This window comes from Eulemur rufifrons, chromosome 1, assembly GCF_041146395.1.
Source record: "Eulemur rufifrons isolate Redbay chromosome 1, OSU_ERuf_1, whole genome shotgun sequence".
Lineage (NCBI taxonomy): Eukaryota > Metazoa > Chordata > Mammalia > Primates > Lemuridae > Eulemur > Eulemur rufifrons.
In genome coordinates this window covers 95259171-95282810 of record NC_090983.1, presented here as the reverse complement: position 1 = coordinate 95282810, position 23640 = coordinate 95259171, and the positions used below count along the sequence as shown (strand labels likewise).

General features: G+C 37.6%; 1 protein-coding gene across 8 annotated transcripts in view; it reads left to right on the top strand.

Annotated features, from left to right (window-relative positions):
* CLASP1 (cytoplasmic linker associated protein 1) overlaps positions 1–23640 on the top strand; it is a 263544-nt gene that overhangs the window by 109738 nt on the left and 130166 nt on the right. For all 8 annotated transcript variants that reach the window (XM_069462102.1, XM_069461691.1, XM_069461772.1 and 5 more), the window contains exon 8: positions 8069–8136. In XM_069462102.1, coding sequence (XP_069318203.1) covers positions 8069–8136 — 68 coding nt within the window. The remainder of the gene's footprint in view (positions 1–8068; positions 8137–23640) is intronic.

Genomic DNA, 23640 nt, shown 5'->3' with positions numbered 1-23640 from the left:
TTTAATAAACTTTTTCTTTTAGTGCAGTTTTAGGTTTATCGAAAAATTAATTGGATAGCATGGAGAGTTTACTTATCCCTTTTCTCCCATACCCACAGTTTCCCCTAATCTCTTCTATTTTTAAAAAGTTCATGAAGGATTCCTTCTAAGGATTGTTAATTCTTCTTTAGACATTTGGTAGTATTGACCAAATGTGAAACCATTTGAGACTGAGCTTTTCTTTGAGGGATATTTTTAAATTACTAATTCAATCATTTGTTACAGGTCTTTTCAAATTTTTTGTTTCTTCTTGAGTCAGTGTTGGTAGCTTGGGTCTGTCTAGGAATTTATCCATTTCGTCTTGATTATCTAATTTTTGGCATATAATTTTTCATAGACTTCCTTTGTAATCCTTTTTATTTTTGCATGGTCAATAGTAATGTCCCCTCTTTGAAGTTTTTATTTCATTAATTTGAGTTTTCTTTGTTTTCTTCTGGTTGGTCTAACTAAAGGTTTGTTTGTCCATTTGATCTTTACAAAGAACTAACTTGGTTTCATTGATTTTTTTTTTTTTTTTTTTCCCCTATCGTTTTTCTATTCTGTATTTTACTCTAATCTTTACTGTTTGCTTTTTGGTTGGTTTGGTTTGCTTTTCTTTTTTTCAGTTTATTAAGATGGAAGTTTAGATTATTGATTTGAGATCTTCTGTTTTAATATAGGCATTTACACCTATAAATTCCTAAGTACTGTTTTAGCTGCATCTTATAGGTTTTGGTATATTTTGTTTTTTATTTTCATTTTTTTGAAGTATTTTCGAATTCCCCTTTTATTTTCATTTTTGACTCATTTGTTACTTAAGACTGTTTGATTTCTACATTATTCGTGGCTTTCTTATTTCTTTCTGTTATTGATTTCTAGTTTCGTCCCATTGTGGTTAGGGAATATAATTTTGTACGGTTTCAGTCATTTGTAATTTATTAGGGCTTGTTTTTATGGCCTACCATGTGGCCTCTCCTGGAGAATGTTCCATGTGCACTTGAAAAGAAGGTGTATTCTGCTGTTATTTGTTGGAGTGTCTTATAAATGTCTACTCTACTTGGATTACAGTGTTGTTGAAGTCTGTTATTTTCTCGTTGATTCTCTTTCTAGTTTTTAAAATCTATTATTGAATGTGCAGTATTGAAGGCTCCATTTAACACTGTTGAATTATCTATGTCTGTCTTCAGTTCTGTCACTTTTTGCTTCATGTATTTAGGGGCTTTGTTCTTAGGTACATATGTATTTATAATTGTTACGTCTTCCTGATGCATTGACCCTTTTATCATTCTAAAATTTCTTTGTGCCCAATAACAATTTTTTTCTTAAGGTTTATGTTATTTGATACTAGTATGAGCATTCCAGCTCTTCTTGTGTACTATTTGCATGAAATATCTTTTTCCTTTCTTTACTTTCAATGTCTTTGTGTCTTTGAATCTCAGATGAGTCTTTTGGGCTATGTGAGAGGCTGAAGTGGGAGGGTTGCTTGAGTCCAGGAGTTGGAATCCAGCCTGGGCAATACAGCAAGACCCCATGTCTTAAAAATAAATAAATAGGCCAGGTGCAATGGCATCTGTAATTTCAGCACTTTGAGAGGCCGAGGTTGGAGAATAACTTGAGCCTAGGAGTTTGAGGTTACATTGAGCTATGATTGTGCCCCTGTACTCCAGCCTGGGTGACAGATTGAGACCCTGTCTCATCAATCAATCAATGAAGCAATCTACCTCTTGTAAATGCATTAAAGTTGAGTCTTGTTTATGCAGTCTGACATTCTTTGCCTTTTCACTGGAGTGTTTGATCTATTCAATTTAGTGTAGTACTGGTAAGGTAGAATTTATGTGTGTCAGTTTACTGTTTGTGTTCTATATGTCATGGCTTTTTTGTTGTTGTTGTTGTTCTTCCATTACTGCCTTATTTTGTGTTAAATAGATGTTTTCTAGTGTACCACTTGAATTTTCTTACTGTTTCTTTTAGTAGTTTTGGGGGAATTATTTTCTTAATGGTTGCTCTGGGGATTATAATTAACATCTTAACTTAAAATAGTGTAGTTCAAATTGATACTATTTCATTTTAGTATTAAAAACTTTACTCCTACTTAGCTCTGTTTTTCTCTCCCTCTTTTTTGCTATTATTGTCATACAAATTGCATCTTTGTACATTATAAATCCACCAACACACACAGTTTTATAATTATTGATTTATCCAGTTTCTTTTTAAGTCATTTAGGTCCAGGAAAGAACTAAAACTGAAAAAATATTTGTACTATCTTTTATATTTACCTATGTCATTTATATTTACCTGTGTAGTTATTTTTACTGATGTTCTTTATTTCTTCTTGTGCATTTGGGTTGTTTTTTGGGTTCCTTTCATTTCAACCTGAAAGACTAATTTTTTGTTTGTCTGGTAATGTCTTAAATTCTCCTTTGTCTTTGCAGGATAATTTTGTTAGGTATAGAATTCTTGGTTGACAGTCTTTTAATTTCAGGGCTTCGAATATGTCATCCTACTTCCACCTGACTGTCATTGTTTCTCATTAGAAATCAGATATTGACCTTTTTGAAGATGCCTTGTACTTAATGAGTGGCTTCTGTATTGTTGCTTTAAAGATTTTCTCTTAGTCTTCTGACAGTTTGGTTATTATGTATCTAGGTTTGGATCTCTTTAAGTTTATCCTATTTGGAGTTTGTTGTGCTTATTAAATTTGTAGATTGTTTTATATCAAATATGTGAAGTTTGTACCCATTATTCTTCATATATCCTTTTCCCCCTTTTTCTCCTTTCCTGGGACTCCCATTATATGTATATTGACACATTGGTTTTGTAAGATGCTCTCTTAAGCTCTGTTCATGTTTTTGTTGTTCTTTTTTTCTTCTGTTACTCAGACAGGTTAACATCAGTTGACTCACTTCAAGTTTGCTGATTCTTTCTTGTCTTAGCTCGAATCTGCTATTGAACCTCTCTAGTGAACTTTTTATTTCAGCTGTTACACTTTTTATCTTTAGAATTTCTATATAGTTCTTTTTTATATTTTCTATCTCTTAGTTGTTATTCTCTACTTGGTGAGATATTATTCTCATACTTTAATTCTTTAGAAATTTCCTTTAGATCTCTCAACATATTTATATGAGTAAATTTCAAGTCTTCATTGAGTTAGGGCAATGTCTGGGCTTCCTTAAGGGTAGTTTCTATTGACTTTTTTTGCCCCCTGCATATGGGCCATATTTTTTTGTTTCTTTACATATCTCATAATTTTTCATTGAAACTGAACATTTTCAGTAATATACTGTGATAACTCAGGAAATCGGATTCTTTCCCCTCTCTAGGTTTGTTGTTGTTGCTGTGTATTGTTTATGTTGCTCATTGTTGCTCTGCCTTTCCTGAACTAATTCTTTAAAGTCTTTATTACTTTATGTGGCCAGTGAATTCTCTGCTTGGTTAGCTTAGTGGTCTGCTAATGATTGCACAGAGATTTTCTTAAATGTATTGAACCAGCAAATCTCCCAGCCTTTGCTGACTGGGTCTCAGTGTTTGGGGATGTGCCTTAAGGACTCTGGCAGGTATTTTGCACCTGTCTTCCTTTTCTTACTTCCTGCTTGTTCAGAGCCTCAAGGTCTCCTCAGTGTGGAGTATCTTAGTGCTTTCAAAGTTTCCTGTGGACATCTCATTTCCAGTTTTTCCTTTTAAATTTTTGGGTCAGCTTCTTTGCCTCAATTGTTATTGTTGTCTCAGGCATCTGCCATATTAAATGATTGTCACTGATTAGTTTTGATCATAACCTCAAGGTAAAAGCTTACTCACATTGAGCAATCTCTTGAGTCAGGTCAAATAAAGACAAGCTCCTCCAGTGGGTTTACAGGGATGTCCCAGACAAGTGAAGTGATAGTTCTCTGGGAATGGGGATTTGGGAGCAGCTGCAGACTTGTTCAGCTCTTTCCAGTGACTGCCAGGCTGCTGGTTTTCAAACTACCATGATTGTGAGGCTGTTGGTTTTCAGCTGCTGAATTGGAGGTAGAAATAGGGCACAGCAAAATGGTGAAAAGCTCACTGTTATTACCAAGACTCAGCCATTTTTCTTGAAGAAATGCTCTTCAGATTGTTGTGAGCCTTTGCTCAGTTTCCAGAGTTTTGAAAACGTTGATTTTTGACAAGTTTTGCCATTGTTTTCTTTGCTTCTTTGGAGTCGCAGATTTTCGAGGATCTTTATTCAGCCATTTTGAAGGACTCCCCTGTTTGCTTTTATGATTGTAGCATTTTCTCTTATCTCTTAGAAGCATTAGTGATTTTGTTTTTATTTATTTTTTTTAAGATACGGGGTTTCTTGTTCTGTTGCGCAGGCTGGCCTCAGAACTCCTGAGCTCAAGTGATCCTGCCACTTCAGCCTCCTGACTAGCTGGGACTACCGGTGCACACCACTGTACCTGGCAAATAATGTGCTTTTAAAACTTTTCTTTTCTCCTCCAGATCTCTTCTGTCCTCTGGGTTGGGATTTTTGAGTATATGTTTGTGTGTTTGTTTGTTTGTTTATTTATTTTTTTGAGACAGGGTCTTGCTCTTTTCCTGGGGTAGAATGCAGTGGCATGATCATAGCTCACTGCAACCTCAAACTCTGGGCCTCAAGCGATCCTCCTGCCTCGGCCTCCTGAGTAGCTGGGACTACAGGCAGGCACCACCACACCCAGCTAATTTTTCTATGTTTTGTAGAGGATGTGGGAGGGTCAGGGGGACTGTCTAGCTTTTGCTCAGTCTGGTTTTGAACTCCTAGCCTCAAGCAGTCCTTCTGCTAGGATTACAGGTATGAGCCGGCCGTTTTGTTTATTTTGATCCCTCTTTTTCATGTTAAAAGCTCTGAGTGTATAAGTAGAGCTGTGGTTGACTGAGATTGCTGTACATGAAGTAAATATTTGTTTCTAGGAAATTATTTAAAATTTAAATTTTATAAATTTTTCCAGGCCTGGCATGGTGACTCATGCCTGTAATCTAGCACTCTTGGAGGCCGAGGCGGAAAGATTGCTTGAGGTCAGGAGTTCAAGACCAGCCTCAGCAAGAGCAAGTCCCCTGTCTCTACTAAAAATAGAAAGAAATTAGTAGGCCAACTAGAAATAGAAAAAAAAAAAAAAATTAGCCAGGTGTGGTGGTGAATACCTTTAGTCCCAGCCACTCAGGAGACTGAGGCAGGAGGATCGCTTGAGCCCAGGAGTTTGTGTTGCTGTGAGCTAGGCTGACGCCATGGCACTATAGCACAGGTGACAGAGCGAGATACTCTCTCAAAAAAAAATTTTTTTTTCCTAGGAAGGAATTTGTTCTAAATCTTATAATAAAATAAATTCCAATTGAATTGAAGAGTGAAATACCAAAATTTAAATTCAGAAAATGTAGGTGAAAATGGTCGTTTTTTTGTCAAACCAGTAAAAAATTTCATTTTAAATTCAGATCCAAAGATTTAAAATAAAATTTGGTGGCTTCAGAGGGTAATCATCAGTTAATGTATTCGATGTCTTTGATTCTATGAAACTCACCCTTTTGGATTTGTGCAAATTGATAATTCCCAAGAGAGGCATTTTATATTTCTGTGCTCAGACAAAAGCCAGTCTTTCCATTCATAAGGAATGTTTTGTTGGTGTTAGACTGTCTCTTGTGGTGGTAACCTCTGTAGGAGCCGTTATATCAGCATTATTGAGCAGAGAATGAGGGAGCTAGTAAGATAGGAATGTGAAAGCAAAGGGAATTCTGAATTAAGGTGCAAGTACCAATAACAGTGATCTTTATAATGCTCTCATTTAACAACTGAGTTCTCATACCCAGTTATTGGGGCCTGCAAGGTTGTGGGTAATGTGGTCACAGTAAGTAGACCTCACCACTGATAAGGAATCTACGTACTCTGACACATTTGCCATTTATAGTGGTGAATACTCTCCCAGGAATAGAAGAAATACTTGCCCTCTTCCAGTAATTTCAGAATCAACCAGACTAGAGGTACACTCAACCCTAATTTGCAAACTTACAGGCGTGCCCACGTCAGAGATGTGGTTGTGATGCAATAAAGTGGTGCATTAGTCAGGGCATGCCCTGGCAACCTGTGTAGTGATATTATTCATGAGCTTGTCAAGCCATTGGACATCTTTGTTACTTTTAAAAGGGAAGGTAATGGAAACATCATAAGAAATTGAGTCTAAGGCATCTTTCCCAATCTTTAGTAACCACTGGATTTGAAAGTGAGTGATAGTTTTATTTATATCTGGTCCTGAGATGGCAATTGAATTTTTATTCAGTACCAACTTTGATTAATTGATAGTGGCTGCCTAGAGCAGTTTTGAGAAGGATTCTGAGGGCACATCTGGGCTTAATGGAAAGATGGCTTGAAAAGATTATTGATGTCTCCCATGGAATGGGGAGAGGCAGTATATTAGGCTGGTTCATCTCTTTCATTTGCTGATGTGTATTTTTGGCTTCCCTGTTCCTTAATAGGTAAGTTCCAGAGGGTAGGAACTTTACACATTCGGCATCTAGCTAGCTCGTGCTAGGCACATAATGGGCATTCAAGTATTTGTTGAGTGAATGAGCAAATGAATGGTCTAACACCAGAATGTGTGTGAAGTATCTAAAGTTTTCCAGAGTGAAGGTGGGGATGTGGTAGATTACATGTCTAACACAGTCATGTAACTCCCTTGAGTGAGCATCTGCATGGCATGGTGCTTGGCACAGAGAACCAAAAGCATATGGCTTCCATCTCTACCTCCAGGGAGCTTCCATTCTGCTTAGGAAGAAAAGACAAACATATTTGCAATGATTAGAGCTTGTAGGACAGGATCGTGTGTTAGAAAGTGCTAAAATGTCCCCAGAATGTGTGGCACAGGTTTGAATGTAAAAGTACATTGCTTTATAATCTCAACCTATACACTTACTCCACTATACCTGTGTTTTGCTTGGGAAACTTCTTTTTTCTTAACTTTTTCTGCTAGGTAAGGTAACACCTCCTTCCCACCTTTTCCTCTCATTTTTGATGTCACCAGGATGGAATATTTTGACTGGTTGGGGAATTTTACTTTACTTTAAATGCTAATGTGAAATGATCCATTAATAGAAAATAAATGTAATGCAGACTGTTTTCAGCTGAAGATTACTCAGTCATGACATTTGTTTCTAGAGAAATTATTTATGTAATTTTTGAATTAAGTGTAAGCCAGCATAAGCTTTTGTAGTGTAATTTTAGTACATTTTGAAAAGCTATCTCCTAACTAATTGACAGCCTATGCTTAGAAAGAAATAGGAGAAGTATACTGTTTTCATAATGTGTACATTTTATATAGACTCGTCAGTTTAATGTAATGTCAGCACGGGCTCTAGATTCTCACTCTCAGGGCTAGCATCTCCACCTCACTATGTTACCTTAAGAAAGGTGTGGGGTCTTGATTTCCTTATCTGTAGAATGGGGATGATAAGAATCTTTCATAAGGCTGTTAGTATGATTGAATGAGATCTTTCAGATAGACCCATAGGCCTATTCTTTTTTTTTTTTTTTTTTTGAGACAGAGTCTCACTTTGTTGCCCAGGCTAGAGTGAGTGCCGTGGCGTCAGCCTAGCTCACAGCAACCTCAAACTCCTGGGCTCAAGCGATCCTCCTGTCTCAGCCTCCCAAGTAGCTGGGACTACAGGCATGCGCCACTATGCGCGGCTAATTTTTCTATATATATATTTTTAGTTGTCCATATAATTTCTTTCTATTTTTAGTAGAGACGGGGTCTCGCTCTTGCTCAGGCTGGTCTCGAACTCCTGACATTGAGCGATCCACCCGCCTCGGCCTCCCAGAGTGCTAGGAATACAGGCGTGAGCCACCGCGCCCGGCCCATAGGCCTATTCTTGACTTATAGTAAGTGCTCAGTTATTGTTGGCTATTGTTAATGTTATTGATATAGTTACTGCTTTTGTTATTAGGTGGGTTTGTATCATTGACTTTTTTGGGGGTGGTAGGGTTCAACCTCACATTCGTGTTTTAATATCATTGGCTGTAAACCTTGATGATTAATAGCTTATGTATATTTTTGCTTTCATGTAGGTTGAATGTAATTTTTACAAAATTTGATGAAGTCCAGAAATCCGGGAACATGATACAGTCTGCAAATGGTGAGTAGAAGAGCAATCTGTATTTCTGCCTTTTCAGTTTTATGTCAGTAATACTTATGCTATTTGTGAACAGGTGAATTAGTTATTTTAATAAGGGTTTCCAGGTCTTAAAACTTAACCTCCATTCACCCACTTTCCCTGGCTAGAAACTATGGAGTCATCATTAACTTTCTTTCATAACCTGTATTGAATCCATTAACTAATCCTGTTGGCTTTACTTTTAAAACTGCATTCTGAATCTCAATAATTCTCACTATCACTGCTACTGTCTTCCTAGTGCAAGCTGTCACGCTATTTTATTTGGGCTCTGTGGTACCTAACTAACCAGTATCTTTTCTTCTGCTCTTTTCTCATGCCTAAATTCTGTTTTTCACATAGCAACCAGACTTACCTTTTAGAATGTAAATCAGGTGATATTAATCTTCATTTCCAAATCCTCCAAAGGCTTCCCATCATACCCAGACTACAATTCAGTGGCTCGCCATGGCCCACCATGCTCTGCATCATCTGGCACCTACCACCATTCTGATGTCATTCCTACTATTCTTTGTGAAAGTTCTATTTGCTCCTGCCACATTGGCCTCCTTGCTATTTCTGTACCTTCTGAGCAATTCCTGTTTGAAGGCCTCTGTGCTTAAGATTCATTCTGCCTGAAACATTTGTCCCCTGGGTGTCATTATGGCCTTCTCCCTCACTCCATGCAGATCTCACTTCTATAGTATCACTTCATTACAGAGGCCACCCAGCATGGCACATCCAGGGACTCTCTGTGCCCTTACCCTGCTTGAGTTTTCTTCTTAGTGCTTATCACTACAAAATAAGTGTTCACTTAGGACGGCATGAACGTTATTTTATTCCCTTTATTTCCCATTATTTTATTCTCATTGAGCACAAGCTCAATGTCTTGAAGAATCCCTGGCATGTGGTAGGCGCACGATAAATGTTGTGGAATAAATGAAGTAATAGTTGTGATGTGAGTTGTGACCTATGGTTTCCAGTTCCTGTATTCCTTTCACTATACTTAGCGATAATATTTGAGGACAAGGGGTAATTCTTCTGATTCCAGAAGGAGAGGAGAAAAGACAGGAGGGAATTAATGTGTGAATGAAAAGCCATCAAAAAGTTAATTGCAAATAAGAACTTCTTTCTAACTCTGGATATGTCACTCATTGCATCATGTCTATTTTAGAATTTTTAGGGATCTTAGATCATATCCTTCAAATTTTGAGTATCTTGAGTTCGTAAAGAAAAGTTTCGGTGCTTTTCCCCGAAGTGACTTGGTACGTGAGGGCAGAGCAGGTGACAGAATGCAGGTCTGCTGTGTACCTACCACTATTCCATTATTATTCCAAAGGAATTTTTCTTTAGATAGCATGTTTCCTATAAAATGCTTGATGTGATCTAAAAATGCTTTCATTAATCCTTCACTTTTTTATATGATTGTAAAAACATAACAATATTAATAGAAAAAATAGTATTTACCATAATTTAGCTGTTACTGACAAAACCATTTTTTATTTTTCCATATTTTGTTATATTCCATTTTCCTTTAACTGTATAATTAGTATATAGTTTTAACGATAGTATAATTCTCTCTCTTTTACCCTGTACGTTCATATATACTTTTATGTGTACTTAAAAGAAATGTGTCATTGGTAGAGCTCTGACTAGAACTCTGGCATCTGAGTTATGTGCTGGTGGTGAGTGGGTTAATGGGTGTCCATGGGCAGGTGTACTCAGGCAGTTAGTTACTGGACACATGCTTTTACTTTTGTGTGTGTGTATTTGTTTAAGAATTGTTAACACGAAGACAGAAACTTCTGGGCAAGGAATTAGAAATAGTGGCAGAAAAGCAAGTTTGTTCTTTATGCACCAGTATTATAACTATGAAAAGGAATCTCATTATAGTGCTGGCTTTGGGAAGAAAGACTGCATCCATATTGGGTTCCTTGCCTAGAAGAGCATACATATGCTCTATGGCAGCAGTCCCCAACCTTTTTGGCAGCAGGGATTGGTTTCATGGAAGGCAGTTTCTCCACAGACCACAAGGGTGGGAGGGGATGGTTTTGGGATGATTCAAGCGCATTACATTTATTGTGCACTTTATTTCTTTTATTAGTACCTTTAATATGAAATATGAATATGGAAAATGAACTATGAAATATGAATCATTTCATAATACGAAATAATTATACAACTCACCATAATGCACAATCTAATGCCACTGCTGATCTGACAGGAGGCATAGCTCAGGCAGTGATGTGAGCGATGGGGAGCAGCTGTAAGTACAGATGAGACTTTGCTTGCTTGCCTCTGTGGCCCCAGGGGTTGGGGACCGCAGCTCGGTGGGTTTCCATGAATATGACAAGTATGATTTAATCTCAAGAATACCAGAATTGTTTGGCATTGGTTATATCACTGTGGCATTTTATTCTAAGTACCTAAGTGTAAATATTGCCCCCAGATTCTCTTATTTTATATATGTGTGTGTGTGTGTGTGTGTCTGTATGTATGTATCCGTGGGCGTAGAAGTAGGGTTGAGGATGAAAACAGTTTGTAGACATCTATGTTAAAAATAGCAAACGGTAAGGAAGCCTTAACTCAAAATTTCTTGGAAGCCTATAATCTTTAGTGTATATATGTATATACATATATAGATACACATGTACATATTTTAATTGTTAGAGCCAAAATATTTGTTTAAAAGAAAACAAGTAATATAAAGGCCTGTGCATAAAATTTTCGAATTCCTAACCCATTTCTTTATAGTAACTTTGAGACACCAGTAAGATCAGCCTGTTCAATAATAGTCAAAAAATAAACTACCTAATTTCCTTCTTCCTCTAATTTATTCCCTCCCCTCCCCTCCCCTCCGCTTCCCTCCTCTCCTCTCCTCTCTCTTCCTTCTCTCTCTCTCTCTCTCTCTCTTTTTTTTTTGCTCATCAACTCCTTTGAACTCTTCTGAACTGTTGTATTTCCTCTGAATCCATCCACCCTCTACTTTCTCCATTTTGTTGTACAGCTTAGACCTTTCTGAACTAACTAACTAGTTCTAGGAGTTTTTGTAACTTCATTGGGATTTTCTACATTGATGATCATGTTATCTGCAAATAGGAGCAGTTTTATCTCTTTCAGATCATTATGCCTTTAATTTCTTTTTCTTGCCTTATTGCACTGGCTAGAACTTCTAGCATTATGTAACATAAGAGTGGTAAGACTGCACATCCCTGCCAGTTCCCAGGTATTGAGTGTGGTGTTAGCTGTAGGGTTTTCATAGATTTTTTTTTTTTTTTAAACCAAGACGAGGTAGTTCTTATTTATTCCTATTTATCTGAGTTTTTATCATAAATAGGCATTGGGTTTTTTTTTTAAGCCATCAACATAATTAAAAATTGAGATATATAATCACCTACTAAAATTATCACTTTTTAAAAGTGCATGATTTAGTGTTTTTTTAAAAATCTATTCAAAAAGTTTACAGCCATCACTACTATTTAATTCTAAAATATTTTATCACCCCAAGAAAACCCATGCCCGTTGGTACTCATTCCCTATTCCCCTCTGCCCCCAATCTTTGGCAGCCTACTTTCTGTCTCTGGATTTTCCTGCTCTGGATATTCTATATAAATGGAATCATACAATGTTTGGCTTCTTTCACTTAGTATAGTGTTTTCAAGGTTCATTCATGAGGAAGTGGCTGCACCCTTTTGCATTCTCACCAGGAAGCATGTATGAGAGTTTGTTTCTGCACATCCTCGCCAACAGTTGTTATTGTCTCTTTTTCATTGTCATCATCATCGTGGATACAAAGTGGTATCTCATTGTGATTTTGATTTGCATTTCCCCAATGGGTCATAATATTGAGCATCTTTTTCATGTGCTTATTAGCCATTTATATACCTTCCTTGGAGAAACTTCTATTCAAGTAAATTTTTTGCCCATTTTTAAATGGGGTTGTCTATTGTTGAGTTAAAAGAATTCTTTATATATGCTAAATACTAGAACCTTATCACATATATGATTTGTAAATATTTTCTCCCATTCTGTGGGTTTTCTTTTCACTTGATAGTGTCATTTGACATACAAAGTTTCTAATTTTGATGAAGTCTAATATATCTATTTTTTTCTTTTGTTGTTTGTGTTTTAGGTTTCATACCTAAGAAATTATTGCGTGTTTTTTACCAAAAGAACAAAAGGGAAAGAGACTGGGCCTGATCTCTTCTCTTCTTTTTGGGCTGCATGTTTTTGGTGTCCTTTTGTTTAATGTCTCCTGCTTGGTCATTAAATTCTTAAAGTTTGATTCTAGGCCTTTTCATTTTTTAGGCAGCACTTTCTCCCAGGCTGTACTTATCCATGACTATAATTTTATTTACTAACCATATCACATGTTTTCATAAATGTTTTTCTCCTGTCTGGATCTTGCCATAGGGTTGGAGCTGTATGTGAAGCAGCTGCCTGTCTGACATTTCCTCTTGTATTTGAAACATGTATCTAAAACCAGATTTATATTCTACTTCTGGCTGAAAGATAAAACACAGAACAATAAATATAACCCCATACTAGATCTTTTCTGTACTTCCTATATTCGTGACTGCTCCATTATCCATCCTGGCATGTAAATTAAAACTTAGGTGTCATCTTTAATACCTCCCTGTTCCTCATTTGTCATGCATATTATCACTGATTCCTATGGATTTTAACTCAAATATTTCTTGAACCCATCCACTTCTCTCCCTCTCCAGCACTCTCATCCAATTTACATTCTTTGCCTGTACTATTAAAATAACCTGTGTACTTCTCTCACTGCGTCCATTCTGGCCCCTCAATCTGTTGTCTGTTGTAGAATCTTGCCAAAATGAGGACTGTCCTTCTCTACATGAAAACCACTATTGAGGCAAAAGAGGCTCCGACTGAAAGATTTTCTATTGTCCCCCTTTTTCTTCCTCCCAGAACAGTGTTAAATAGCATTTAATATTGTCTGTACTGTCCTTTTGACATTAGCTTGTGAAATTTTCATTTTTCAGAAATTTGAGCAGGTTGTACCTCTGCTTTCTTTGAGGCGGACACACCCATAGCCAAATTGTACAGGCACACCTGGGTGATGGCATCAAAGCAGGGAGGGCTTCTTACCTCCTTCCTTCTTAATTTCTTGGGAAATTTCAAATATGTTAATATATTAAAGTAAATAGAATGGGATCACGTACGTCCACGTAGCTGTCTCCCAGCTCCAACACTGTTCAGGACATTGCCAATCTTATTTTATCTCTGCCCCCCAGAAATGCTGGACTGCGATGATGAGGAGCACTCGTAACCAGTTACCTCATTTGAGTCGGGCTCAAAACGTGGGCATGTCCCTTTCTGTAATTGCTAGTAGAAATATTAAGATAGAAAATGAGTATCAGTTCCTGAGTAGGTGTATTTTTCTTAGCAGTTTCACAAGTGCTGACCTCCTGAGAAAGTCCACGCTGTTATTGTCATCTTCTAAGGACACAGGAAAACAATCAAAATTTATAACTCCCATTTGTTTCCCAAGGGAAAGGAAAAAAACATTAACATAATTACATTAATGACATGGTGATAATGGTGGGGGGAGGGCTTCAGTCCCACCCCTCTGGTTTTAACTAAGGGTCTTTCATAACATCTCCGGGTTATACTGGGTTCTACCTCCTGCCCTCGCCATACATTTTGATTTATTTATTTTAAAATCTTTTTATTACTTCCACATCTCTCTCAAGAAACGCACAAAATCCTTACCAGGACCTAGTGCAGCCGTGCTCCATCCATCTGGGCCCTGCAACCTCAGTCCAACTCTATAGCCTCACTGCGGTCTCTGCCCTTCCTTGAGGGCAAACCACAGTTGCCTCTGTCTGTCCTTTTTACCCCTCCTTTAAAAGGCAGGTGATGTTCCTTCTGTCTTCTTTTTCTTAGCTAACTAGTACACGCCCTTCTGAAATCAACCTGGGTCAATGCTTCAGCCCCTTGGAAAGCTTTCCCTGACCTCCCAAATGGTGGCAGATGCCCCTGTTAAGCCTGGCCAGTCACCCCCTGCTTCACTGCTTAGATCTGTCACATTGGCAGGTTTACATTTGGTAATTATTTGACTAACATCTCTGTCTCCTGCATTGGACTGTAAGTCTCCTGAGTACAGGGGACTGTGTGTTTGTTTTTGCTCATTCTAGGATTTGGACACTTCACAGTCTGTCCTCTGTTCTTAGTCTCAGTGAGTTCTCTCTGATTGGTTCATTTGACAGGAACTGGCTTTTCATCTTTGTGTGTTAGTAATTTCAAATGCACGTATGAATACTTTGAGTTTGTTTTTGTTTTTTGAGACAAGGTCTTGCTCTGTCGCTCAGTGTGGTGGCATCCTCATAGTGCATGGGTTCAAGTGATTGTCCTGCCTCAGCCTCCTAAGTAGCTGGGCTAATTTTCTATTTTTTGTAGAGATGGGGTCTGGCTATGTTGCCCAGGCTGGTCGTGAACTCCTGGCCTCAAGCAATGGGAGTGTTGGCATGTGAATTGGAACTGAGGAAGAACTGAGTAAAACACAAGGAGCGAGTGAATGGCATCATGGGGCTCATTTCTGCATTCTAAATGGCCTTTCGGGCAGAGGTTCTGATCACTTGAAGGCTGCCTGGTTTGATTAGAACTGCATGTTCACAGAGGTCCTTCTTAGGATGACCCAGAGGGTGTCTACTAAATGCTCTGTCTTTGAAACTCCCACTTGTAAAAATTTAGCAGCCTGTACTCAGCATAAGGACTTGACAACAAGTATCTGTTTCATGAATGGTAACTGTGTTTGGTAAACAGTACTTGTATTTCATTTTGGAGTGTGGGTGACCACGTTCCTCCATGTGCGCAAATGTAGACAACGTCAGAGAGGAGCTAAAGGGGGTTGCTTTGAAAACATATGCGACCATCTTTTCTCCTTAGGAAAGGCTGCTCTGTCCTGCTCCACCAGTCTTTAGCTATGTGACTTTGAGCAAATGACTTAATTCTTGTGAGCCACAGTTTGCGCCTCTGTAAAATGGAATGAATGCTCTGCAGTGATGTTGTGGAGAATAAGTGAGATTGTGTGTAAAACTCTTAGCACAGTGCCTGGGACATCGTTGGTGCTCAGAATGATAGGCTTCTCCTCCAGCTGCTCCATTTCAGGGATATATTCATTTTTTAAATGAAAAGAACATCATTTGGGAATAACTGTTGTACTTTTTAGAGTTTCAGGTTATTTTGGAGTGTACATTTAAAATTTAATGTACACTTTCTTTAAATTGACAGCAATGCTCTTTTGTAAACTGTTTTACTGAAATATGCCCATACCATACAATTGCCTATTTCGAGTGGAGAAGTCATTTATTTGTAGTGTATTCAAGTGGATAAGTCATTTATTTGTAGTGTACTTGCCACTGCCCATCCACTGATGGACATTTGGATAGTTTCTACCTTTTGTCTATTGTAAATCGTAGAAGTTTTTGTTTGAACACCTGTTTTTAGTTCTAGTCTATACCAAGGAGTGGAATTACCGGATGTGTGACTTACTGAGGAGCCACCAACCTATTTTCCATAGCAGCTGCACCATTTTATATTCTCACCAGCAATTTCCAAATACTGCACGTCCTGGCAACACTTAATTATTTTCTAATTTTTGATTATAATCATCCTAGTTGGTGTAAAGTGATAGCTCACTGTGGTTTTGATTTGCATTTCCCTAATGGCTAATGATGTTGAGCATGTGTCCTGTGCTTGTTGGCCATTTGTAGATCTTCTTTGGAAAAATCCCTGTTTAAATTCTTTGACCATTTAAATATTGGGTTGTCTTTTTTTGTTGAGCTATAAGAGTTCTTTATATCTTCTGGATAAGACTCTTATCAGATATATGATTTGCAAATATTTTTTTCCCATTCTGTGGGTTATCTCTTCACTTTCTTCATTGTGTCTTTTGGTGTACACAAGTTTTACATTTTGGTGACGTCCATTTTATCTGTTTTTTTTTTCATTTGTTACTTGTGAATAATAGCGCTTTTTTGAGCAAGAAATCAAAGTTCTGGATTTGAGCTAAGTTCAAAGAAACATATTATAATGGAAATACTCTTAAGGAATAAATGGGTTTCATCCTGGGTGGTATTTCTTGACATGTTGTTCTATGATGTTTAATTAATATTTATATGAAATCCATAGACTTAATTTTTAAAAATGTAATAGAATTTTGACTAAAACAGCAGTGAAAAAGGAGCCAAGTAGCAATTTGAAGTGGGCTTCCTGTCTGTAATAGAATACTTCATCTTTGTATGATTCCTTCTTGTTGCTAGGTTACCCAAAGGCCTTTCAGCTTTGAATGGCAAGAATATGGGAGTTAAAAATATGTTGCTATATAGAGGTTTCTTTTCCTTTTTTTTATCTCCATATAATTAGCAAACCGCTTGAAGCAAAAATTATAGTTTTTCCTTCCATGAGTTTCAAAAGCAAATTATTTGTAAGTTTTTTATTCATGCAGATGTGCTTATGTTCATGGGAGAATTGGATTTTCAGAATGAAAGAGCCAGTAATTATGGACTAGTCAGTGGTTTTTGTCTGCAACCACTTAATGCTCTTTAATTGGATTTGATTGAAGTAAGGCCCATGGACATTAATTTGGTTAAAAAATGCACATGCTTTTGAGTTTCTTAAGCAAAGCCAACATGTTTATGAGGAAAGATAGAAAGTGTCATGTTGGTTAAATCCATGAAATTCCATAATAAATCTGTAGCTAAAGAAAAAGACAAGATATTTATTTGCTGATAAAACTATAAACTAGGTAACAAATAATCACAAAATTATTGGCCCTTTTACGTAATGTATACAGGGTGTCATTCTGCTGCCAGATGCATCCTGGCTTGTGTTTTTTGCACTAAAAAAAAATTATAACTTGAGAAATGTTACACATACCATGTCTATTTTGTTAGAAGTGAGAAATACCTGTGCCTGTCTGAAAAGAAATAGACCAATGCCAGATTGTGTTAGGTAAGATCTGAATTATTGCCTAGTGTAGCTAGGACAAAGCATTCATTTAAAAGTGAATCAGTTATTTTTTCTTTGTTAAGAAGCCAAGCATTATTACCCATGTGTAGTCTTTAAAAGCTATGATTGTGAATAAGTGGATCAGGTGCCAGTATTGGGTTCCCACCCTCTCTCCCTGCTTGTTTATTAGACTCTGCCTGTTACAAGGTTGGGACTGTGGTTTAATATCTTAGGAAAGTGTTTCCATCGTCACCGGATACAGGATAATGTGTTAAAAGGCTGGCAAATGTGTTGAGCTGTGCTAAGAAGACGACCACCTAAAATAGCCTGGAAGAGACTGTTTCTGATACCAGCTTCAGTAGCGTGAGCTGGAACAGACAGCTTATTTTATCTTCCATGTGGAAATAAGATTGCTTTTTGATACTTTTCTAATTTCAGATTTATGTTAGGAATATTCTGTTTCTTGAGGGGGGAAAATCAGATAGTTAAAAAAACTTTTTAATACCAGTTTTAGAGAATACTATCTTACATGAGTAAAGTCAGATGGAGAAGGCTCACCTTCCCTTATCCTTTTTTAAAAATCAGTGTTACATAGTCTAGACTTTTATTTTGGAATAGGGTGGCAGTTGTCATTGGTGCTGGATCACACTGAAGAAGTCTGGTGGGTGGAGAGTTTGCTGATGCTTAAGTTGCTGTGAGTAGGTATAGCTTTCAGAGCAGTGTTTTTTAAATTGGTACCAAGAGCACCGACAGTCATGACCACTGGGAAAGGTAGGTTATTCTAATATATTCTGAAAAATGTTTATAATTATTGCTGCTTGACTAGGAAATAAATAAAATACTTAAAATATGTTATAATTGCTTTAATAACTAAAAATCATGGGAAAATAATTGTTATGGATGTGATTTGCATTTAGGCTGGGAAAAAATTGTGAAACCTACAACATACATTACCGTTAATGTTAATGGAACTAGGAGAGAGTAGGCACAGTAAGCTGAGGTTAGCTATGTTTTCATCAGCCTCTGTTTATTTCATGTGCTTTTAATTGTTCTTTGCTTTCTTATGTTCACAATATGTGGATTATGAAAATCTAGTTTGCAATTGCAAGGCATTTGTTAATAAGTCTAAGCTGTCTTGAAGGAATCTACTGGCTAAAAATTTCTAAGTTTTCCTGACAGTGTATAGAGGAAAAGCATATATAAACCATAGCAGTGTGAAGATGCCAGTTCTGTTTTAGGTCATTTTTTAATTGTTGTCCTCCTTTTTAAAGATTTGCATTTTTAAAATGCAACAGTGAAAAGGAGAACTACAAAACTACAAAAGAAGTGTTGTTCACAAAAAGTCTTATTGATTAGGCTTTAGTTTTTCCACAGAGGCTTTCCCCAGGTTTTGGCAGCATTGAAGAGATTTTGAAAGAAAGACTCTGTGTGAACAAGGTTTGCATTTGAAGGTAGAGTGCAGTTGATGCGATGGGAACAATTTGTATCACTGTCTTGCTTTCCTATGGGATGGGTTTTCTGGCAGGCTTTTAATTTGTTGTCTCGTAAGGATATTTCCAAACCCTTCTACTGAAACAGCTATTATAAAGTAAAATTGTGTACAATAATAAGTGTTCCTTTATCTCCTGCTGTGGGAAAATGGGCACACATCCAGAACTTTTGCTCTTTGTTTATTTCGTTAAGGGTGTGTATTTTTATTTTCTTAAACTAAATTTGGTTAAGTTTGGCTGAAAATGGTTATATTAGAAGATGTCACATTTCTGCTCCTAGCCTTAAATTAAGAATTTAAAGTATATTTGTATTTTTGAATTGAGAATTTAAAGTATACAATGAGAGTATTTCATTGTATTTCATACCTAATTATAGCATTTTATTTTCAGGTTAAACAGCTGTAGGAAATCAATACCTAGGCAGGGAGAGTTAAATAATTCACGTTCTGAAGGAACCTGTCTTAGAGCCTTTCATTTGAGGATTTGAAAGTGTGTTATTTACAGGTAGCATTTGTCTTAAGTTGTTGTATTTTGGTTTGTTTTTTAAACAACAGGGCAAAATAATATGGGGGTTAGCCTTTTGACTTTAAAGGCCATGGAGAAAGCCTTGTGAATCTGAGTTTAAAATAAAGACTGGTCTTTTGCTTGATTTTTATTCTTGTTTTTATTTATTTATTTTCAAATTGCCTACCTCCTTCGTCACTGTTACCTGGAAATCAAGCTTAGAAGTCTAGGTAACTTTTACCCTAAAGAGCTGCAGATGTGGTAGGAAACAAGGATTAGAAAGCTGCTTCTTTTAGCAGTCGCATATTTGAATCATTATCCATTCATGACTAATAAAGAAACCATTAAAAATCCACAACGTGTAATACCAGCACTTTTCCCACTGTGTGTAGAGCATTAGTATTTTCAAAGTATTTTCCTGCATATTTTTTGTTAGTTTTTGCTTTATGATCCTCACAGGAGGAATACACAGGGCAGCTTTATACACAGATACTGAAGGTTTCAGGTTTTCTATAATTGGGTTAATGGCAAGACAGAGAGGAGAGCCCTGGACTGTGCTATCTTAGAGCAGTTCTTCTTCCAGAAAGCCATCTTGCCAAGCTGAGTGCTTTGGAATCCCTCAGACCGAGTGTGAGTGCTACCTTTGCGTGAGCAGTGTGCGACCTGGGGCAGGCAACTTACCTGTCAGCCTTGGTTCCTCATGTGAAAATTGGGGATGATAATCCCTGTGCCACTGTGAGGAATAAATAAGGTGGTACGTGTAGATGGCTTGGCATGGGGCATTGGGCCTGGCATATAAATCTCATCCTGTGTGTTCCGGGAGACACAATCCACTGTGGCAGCATTAGATGATCTCCTAGTGGGAGGTGAGGTTTAAAATGCTATGGTTGATATTTTTGCGTAGACATGGAAAGATCTCCTAAGAAAATAAGATTCAGAATCAGATGTATAAGATCTCTTAAAAAAAAAAAAAATTGCCGCGCAGTACCCATATCTTGGTCTGTAATACCACCAGGGCTCCTTGGGGAATTCTGGGGCTGGAGCAAGAGGAACCTGGTGCATCTGGTAGAGCTACAAAGTAAGGGAGTAATTGTAAAACAAAACAAAAAGCAGAACAAAGCAACAATGGGGGTGTGTCTGAGAGACTCAGGAGTCAATTGAAAGAACTCCCAACACCCAACGCTAGGATACTTTAGGCAACAAAATAAAATAATATTGGATTATAGCCCAAAGTATAAAATAAATATTCATGAGTCCATCTTGATAGAAATAAATGATTAAATAAACATATAAATGGAGAAGAGACAAATCTGCCGTGCAGAATTATTCTAAATCATTTATGTAAATGTTCCACTCTAAAGGAGGAGAGCATGACCTCCCACTCTGTAAGTGAGGGTGGCACCTAGTGACTTCTTCCAGAGGGTACAGTATGGACAGAGGGAAAAAGACTAACTTTACAGTGGAGAAATCTGACAAGCAGGACCTCAGCTAGGTGTCAAGGTCAGCATCAACAATTGTTGACAGCAATTCTTGATAGGACGTGATGAGAATAGAATTTTTCCTTTGTGGGCTTCCTTGGAAAGCCCCATAAGCTCTGTCTAAACATGGCAGAAACTTCAGGCAAACCCAAAATGAAAGATATTCTATAACCTGCCTAATTATGTCAAGGTCATCTAAAACAAGGAAAGTCTGAGAAACTGTCACAACCTAGCACAATAACTGCCCTGTGAGTCGTATTTAACTCATGCTAGTTTTGAGTCCAGGGCCTGGTGAAACATATGTAACTCACACGTCTCTTTACCTTGGGAGCCGCGTGAACTAGTTTTCAAGTTACATATAACTCACACACAGAAAACAATCAAAAATAACAAATTTTTCATTAAATTAGAAAGAATCATTTTGTTTTCAAAGTTTTTATTCTATTTTTGTAGTAAAACACCGTGGCCCCAAGGAAAAATTTTTTTTCTAGTGTGGTAGTCAGTGTGCTAGAGGGGCGAGCCTAGGGAAACAGGATGAGTAATTGTGATGTGGTATCCTGAATGGGGTCCTGAACAGACGAGGACATTAGGTAAAAATTAATGTATCAGTACTGGTTCATTAATTGTAACAAATGTCCCATACTAATGTAAGATGTTAGTATAGAGAGACTGAGTGTGGGGTATATGGGAACTCCAGAATGAAAACTTTATATGGGGTATATGGAAATTCCAAAATGAAAACTTTATTAAAAACAAAAACTGGAAAGAGATAAGGGAATTGGGAAACAAGCTTTTTATTCTTTTTGTTTTCTTCTCGTAATAGTTGTATTATTTAACCATATTTGTGCATGCATTAATTTTGTTCTCTGACAAAGGTAACAGTTTATCTGGGTGTTGGGTTATGTGCCTTAAAAAATTTGTTTTTAATGTTCTGTGTATTTAAAACATCTAATGTCATTTGAAAAAACAAAGATTGGTGGCATGGAAACCAGTAAGGATACTATTTCAGTAACAGAAATCCACCTCCAAAATGAGGAAGACCTGAATTAGGACAGTCTCGGTGGGACTGGAGAGGGCTTGAGAGTGAGAGCTGGTTCCAAGTAGAAGTGGCCACACCTAAAGCTTATTTGGGTGGGTGAAGGGGGAAGATGTGGTGGAGGATGGTAGGGGAGAAGGAAGAGTTAAGAGCAATTCCATATTTTGGCTTGGGTGAACGGTAGTAGCATCAGCTGAAGTGGGGAGCCTGGAGGATGAGCAGGTTTTGAGGGTAGGTTGATTATAAGTGATTACAGTTTTGTACACTTGGACATAGAATTTTGTTTGTACGTGAGTTTGATTCAAGTGGGTTTGTATCTTGGAGTAGAGATGGGGTTGCCATTTCAGGATTAAGAATTATCAGCACACAGGCGTTTATTTTAAATTGTCATCTTATTTCTCTTAGTCGTCTTATGTAGAAGTATGGTTATTTGCCCCTCTAGCTAAGAGAGTTCTTGAGAATAAGGTCATTAAAGCAGGGAGGGATGATTTGAAAGATTATTTGCACAAAGGGCAAATAGCCGTTGGCATAAGCACTTTTAAGTATGAGAGAATATTCTGGTAGGAAATCTTTTCCAAATTTGGCTCTGAGTTTTTCCAGCTGACTTGCTTTTGTGCCTACGTAGTGGTTGTCAAGAAGAATTGGGTCAGGATTGCTGCAGTGATAATTAAAATGACATTTCCAAAAGAGTGCAGGGTGCAGATCTGATATCTGTGGGATTTGGGCTCTGACATATATTAAGTATAATGCCCTTTCAGGCCAACTGCAAAGGTAAAATAAGTACTGTGGTCCAAAGGAGAAACAAACATTTAATTAGTGAAAGGATACACAGTGGTTCTTTTTAATATGACGTTCAGAGATTATCTAAGGTGTTGAAGTTTTAGTGGTTGACTCCTGAAAGTCCACTTTTAGTTTTCAGTCATCAGTATACACACTTTGTTCACATCGGTAATGTTACTTAAAACTCTCTCCTTTTCCATAAAATAAATCAGAATATGCTCATTTAAAATAAAGGTCTGCACTGTACCTTTTGGGTACTTTTGTGAGGGATAAATGACAATTTCGATGCCCCACTATTCTCTGTTACTAGAAAGAAGACTGTGGTTATCATTGTTATTGTGGTAATTATTGTTAATAGTCACCAGTTCTTGTTCAGCGCTGCCTGTGTGCCTGCGCTGTACCAGTGCCAATCCTTACAGCTGCCTTGTCCTTTCTTGTCCCCGGGGCTTCACAAACACATTGTTCTCACTAGAATGCACTTCGTGTTACTCTTCACCAACAAACACCTGCTCAGTTTTCAGGTCATGGTGCAAAGGCTTCCTCAGGAATGCCTGCCCTGGACTTCAGCAGCTGCTAGGAGTTCGATTTCTCAGGGCTCCTCATGCTCACTACTTGTCAGCTTTGTGAGAGGAGGGACAGGGGCCGCTGTGAATTGCCAGCAGCCAGCCCAGTGCCAGGCATAGAGTGGGCATTTAAAAACTTCCTCTCTGTACACAAAAGATATGTGAGCAGGGCACGGTGGCACACACCTGTAGTCCCAGCTGCTTGGGAGGCTGAGACAGGAGGATCACTTGAGCCCAGGAGTTTAGGGCTGTAGTGTTCAGTCATGTGAACAGCCACAGGACTCCAGCCTCAATGACACATAGAGACCTATGTCTCTTAAAAAAGGAAAAGAAAGATATGTGAAATGATCCTCATTCTACAAATGAGAAGCAGTCTCAGAGAAGTTCAGTAACTTGTCTAACTAGAGGTATTGCTAGGATTTTGAAGTCTGGAGAGCTTCCTGAAATCTGTGTACTTTTCACCACTTACACATGCTGTCTCCCAAGGGCTAGGGTCAGATGGAGAAGATCGAACTCCAGTTATTGTTTTGTCTTCTCTTTGGTGAATCGTATGGAACTGCACATTATCTAATTGATTGTAGCCCATGTGCTAGAAATGTCAAATCCTTTATTCAGCATGAAGGAGTAGAGCTCTGAGGTCAAGAGGCTTTCTCTGGCCT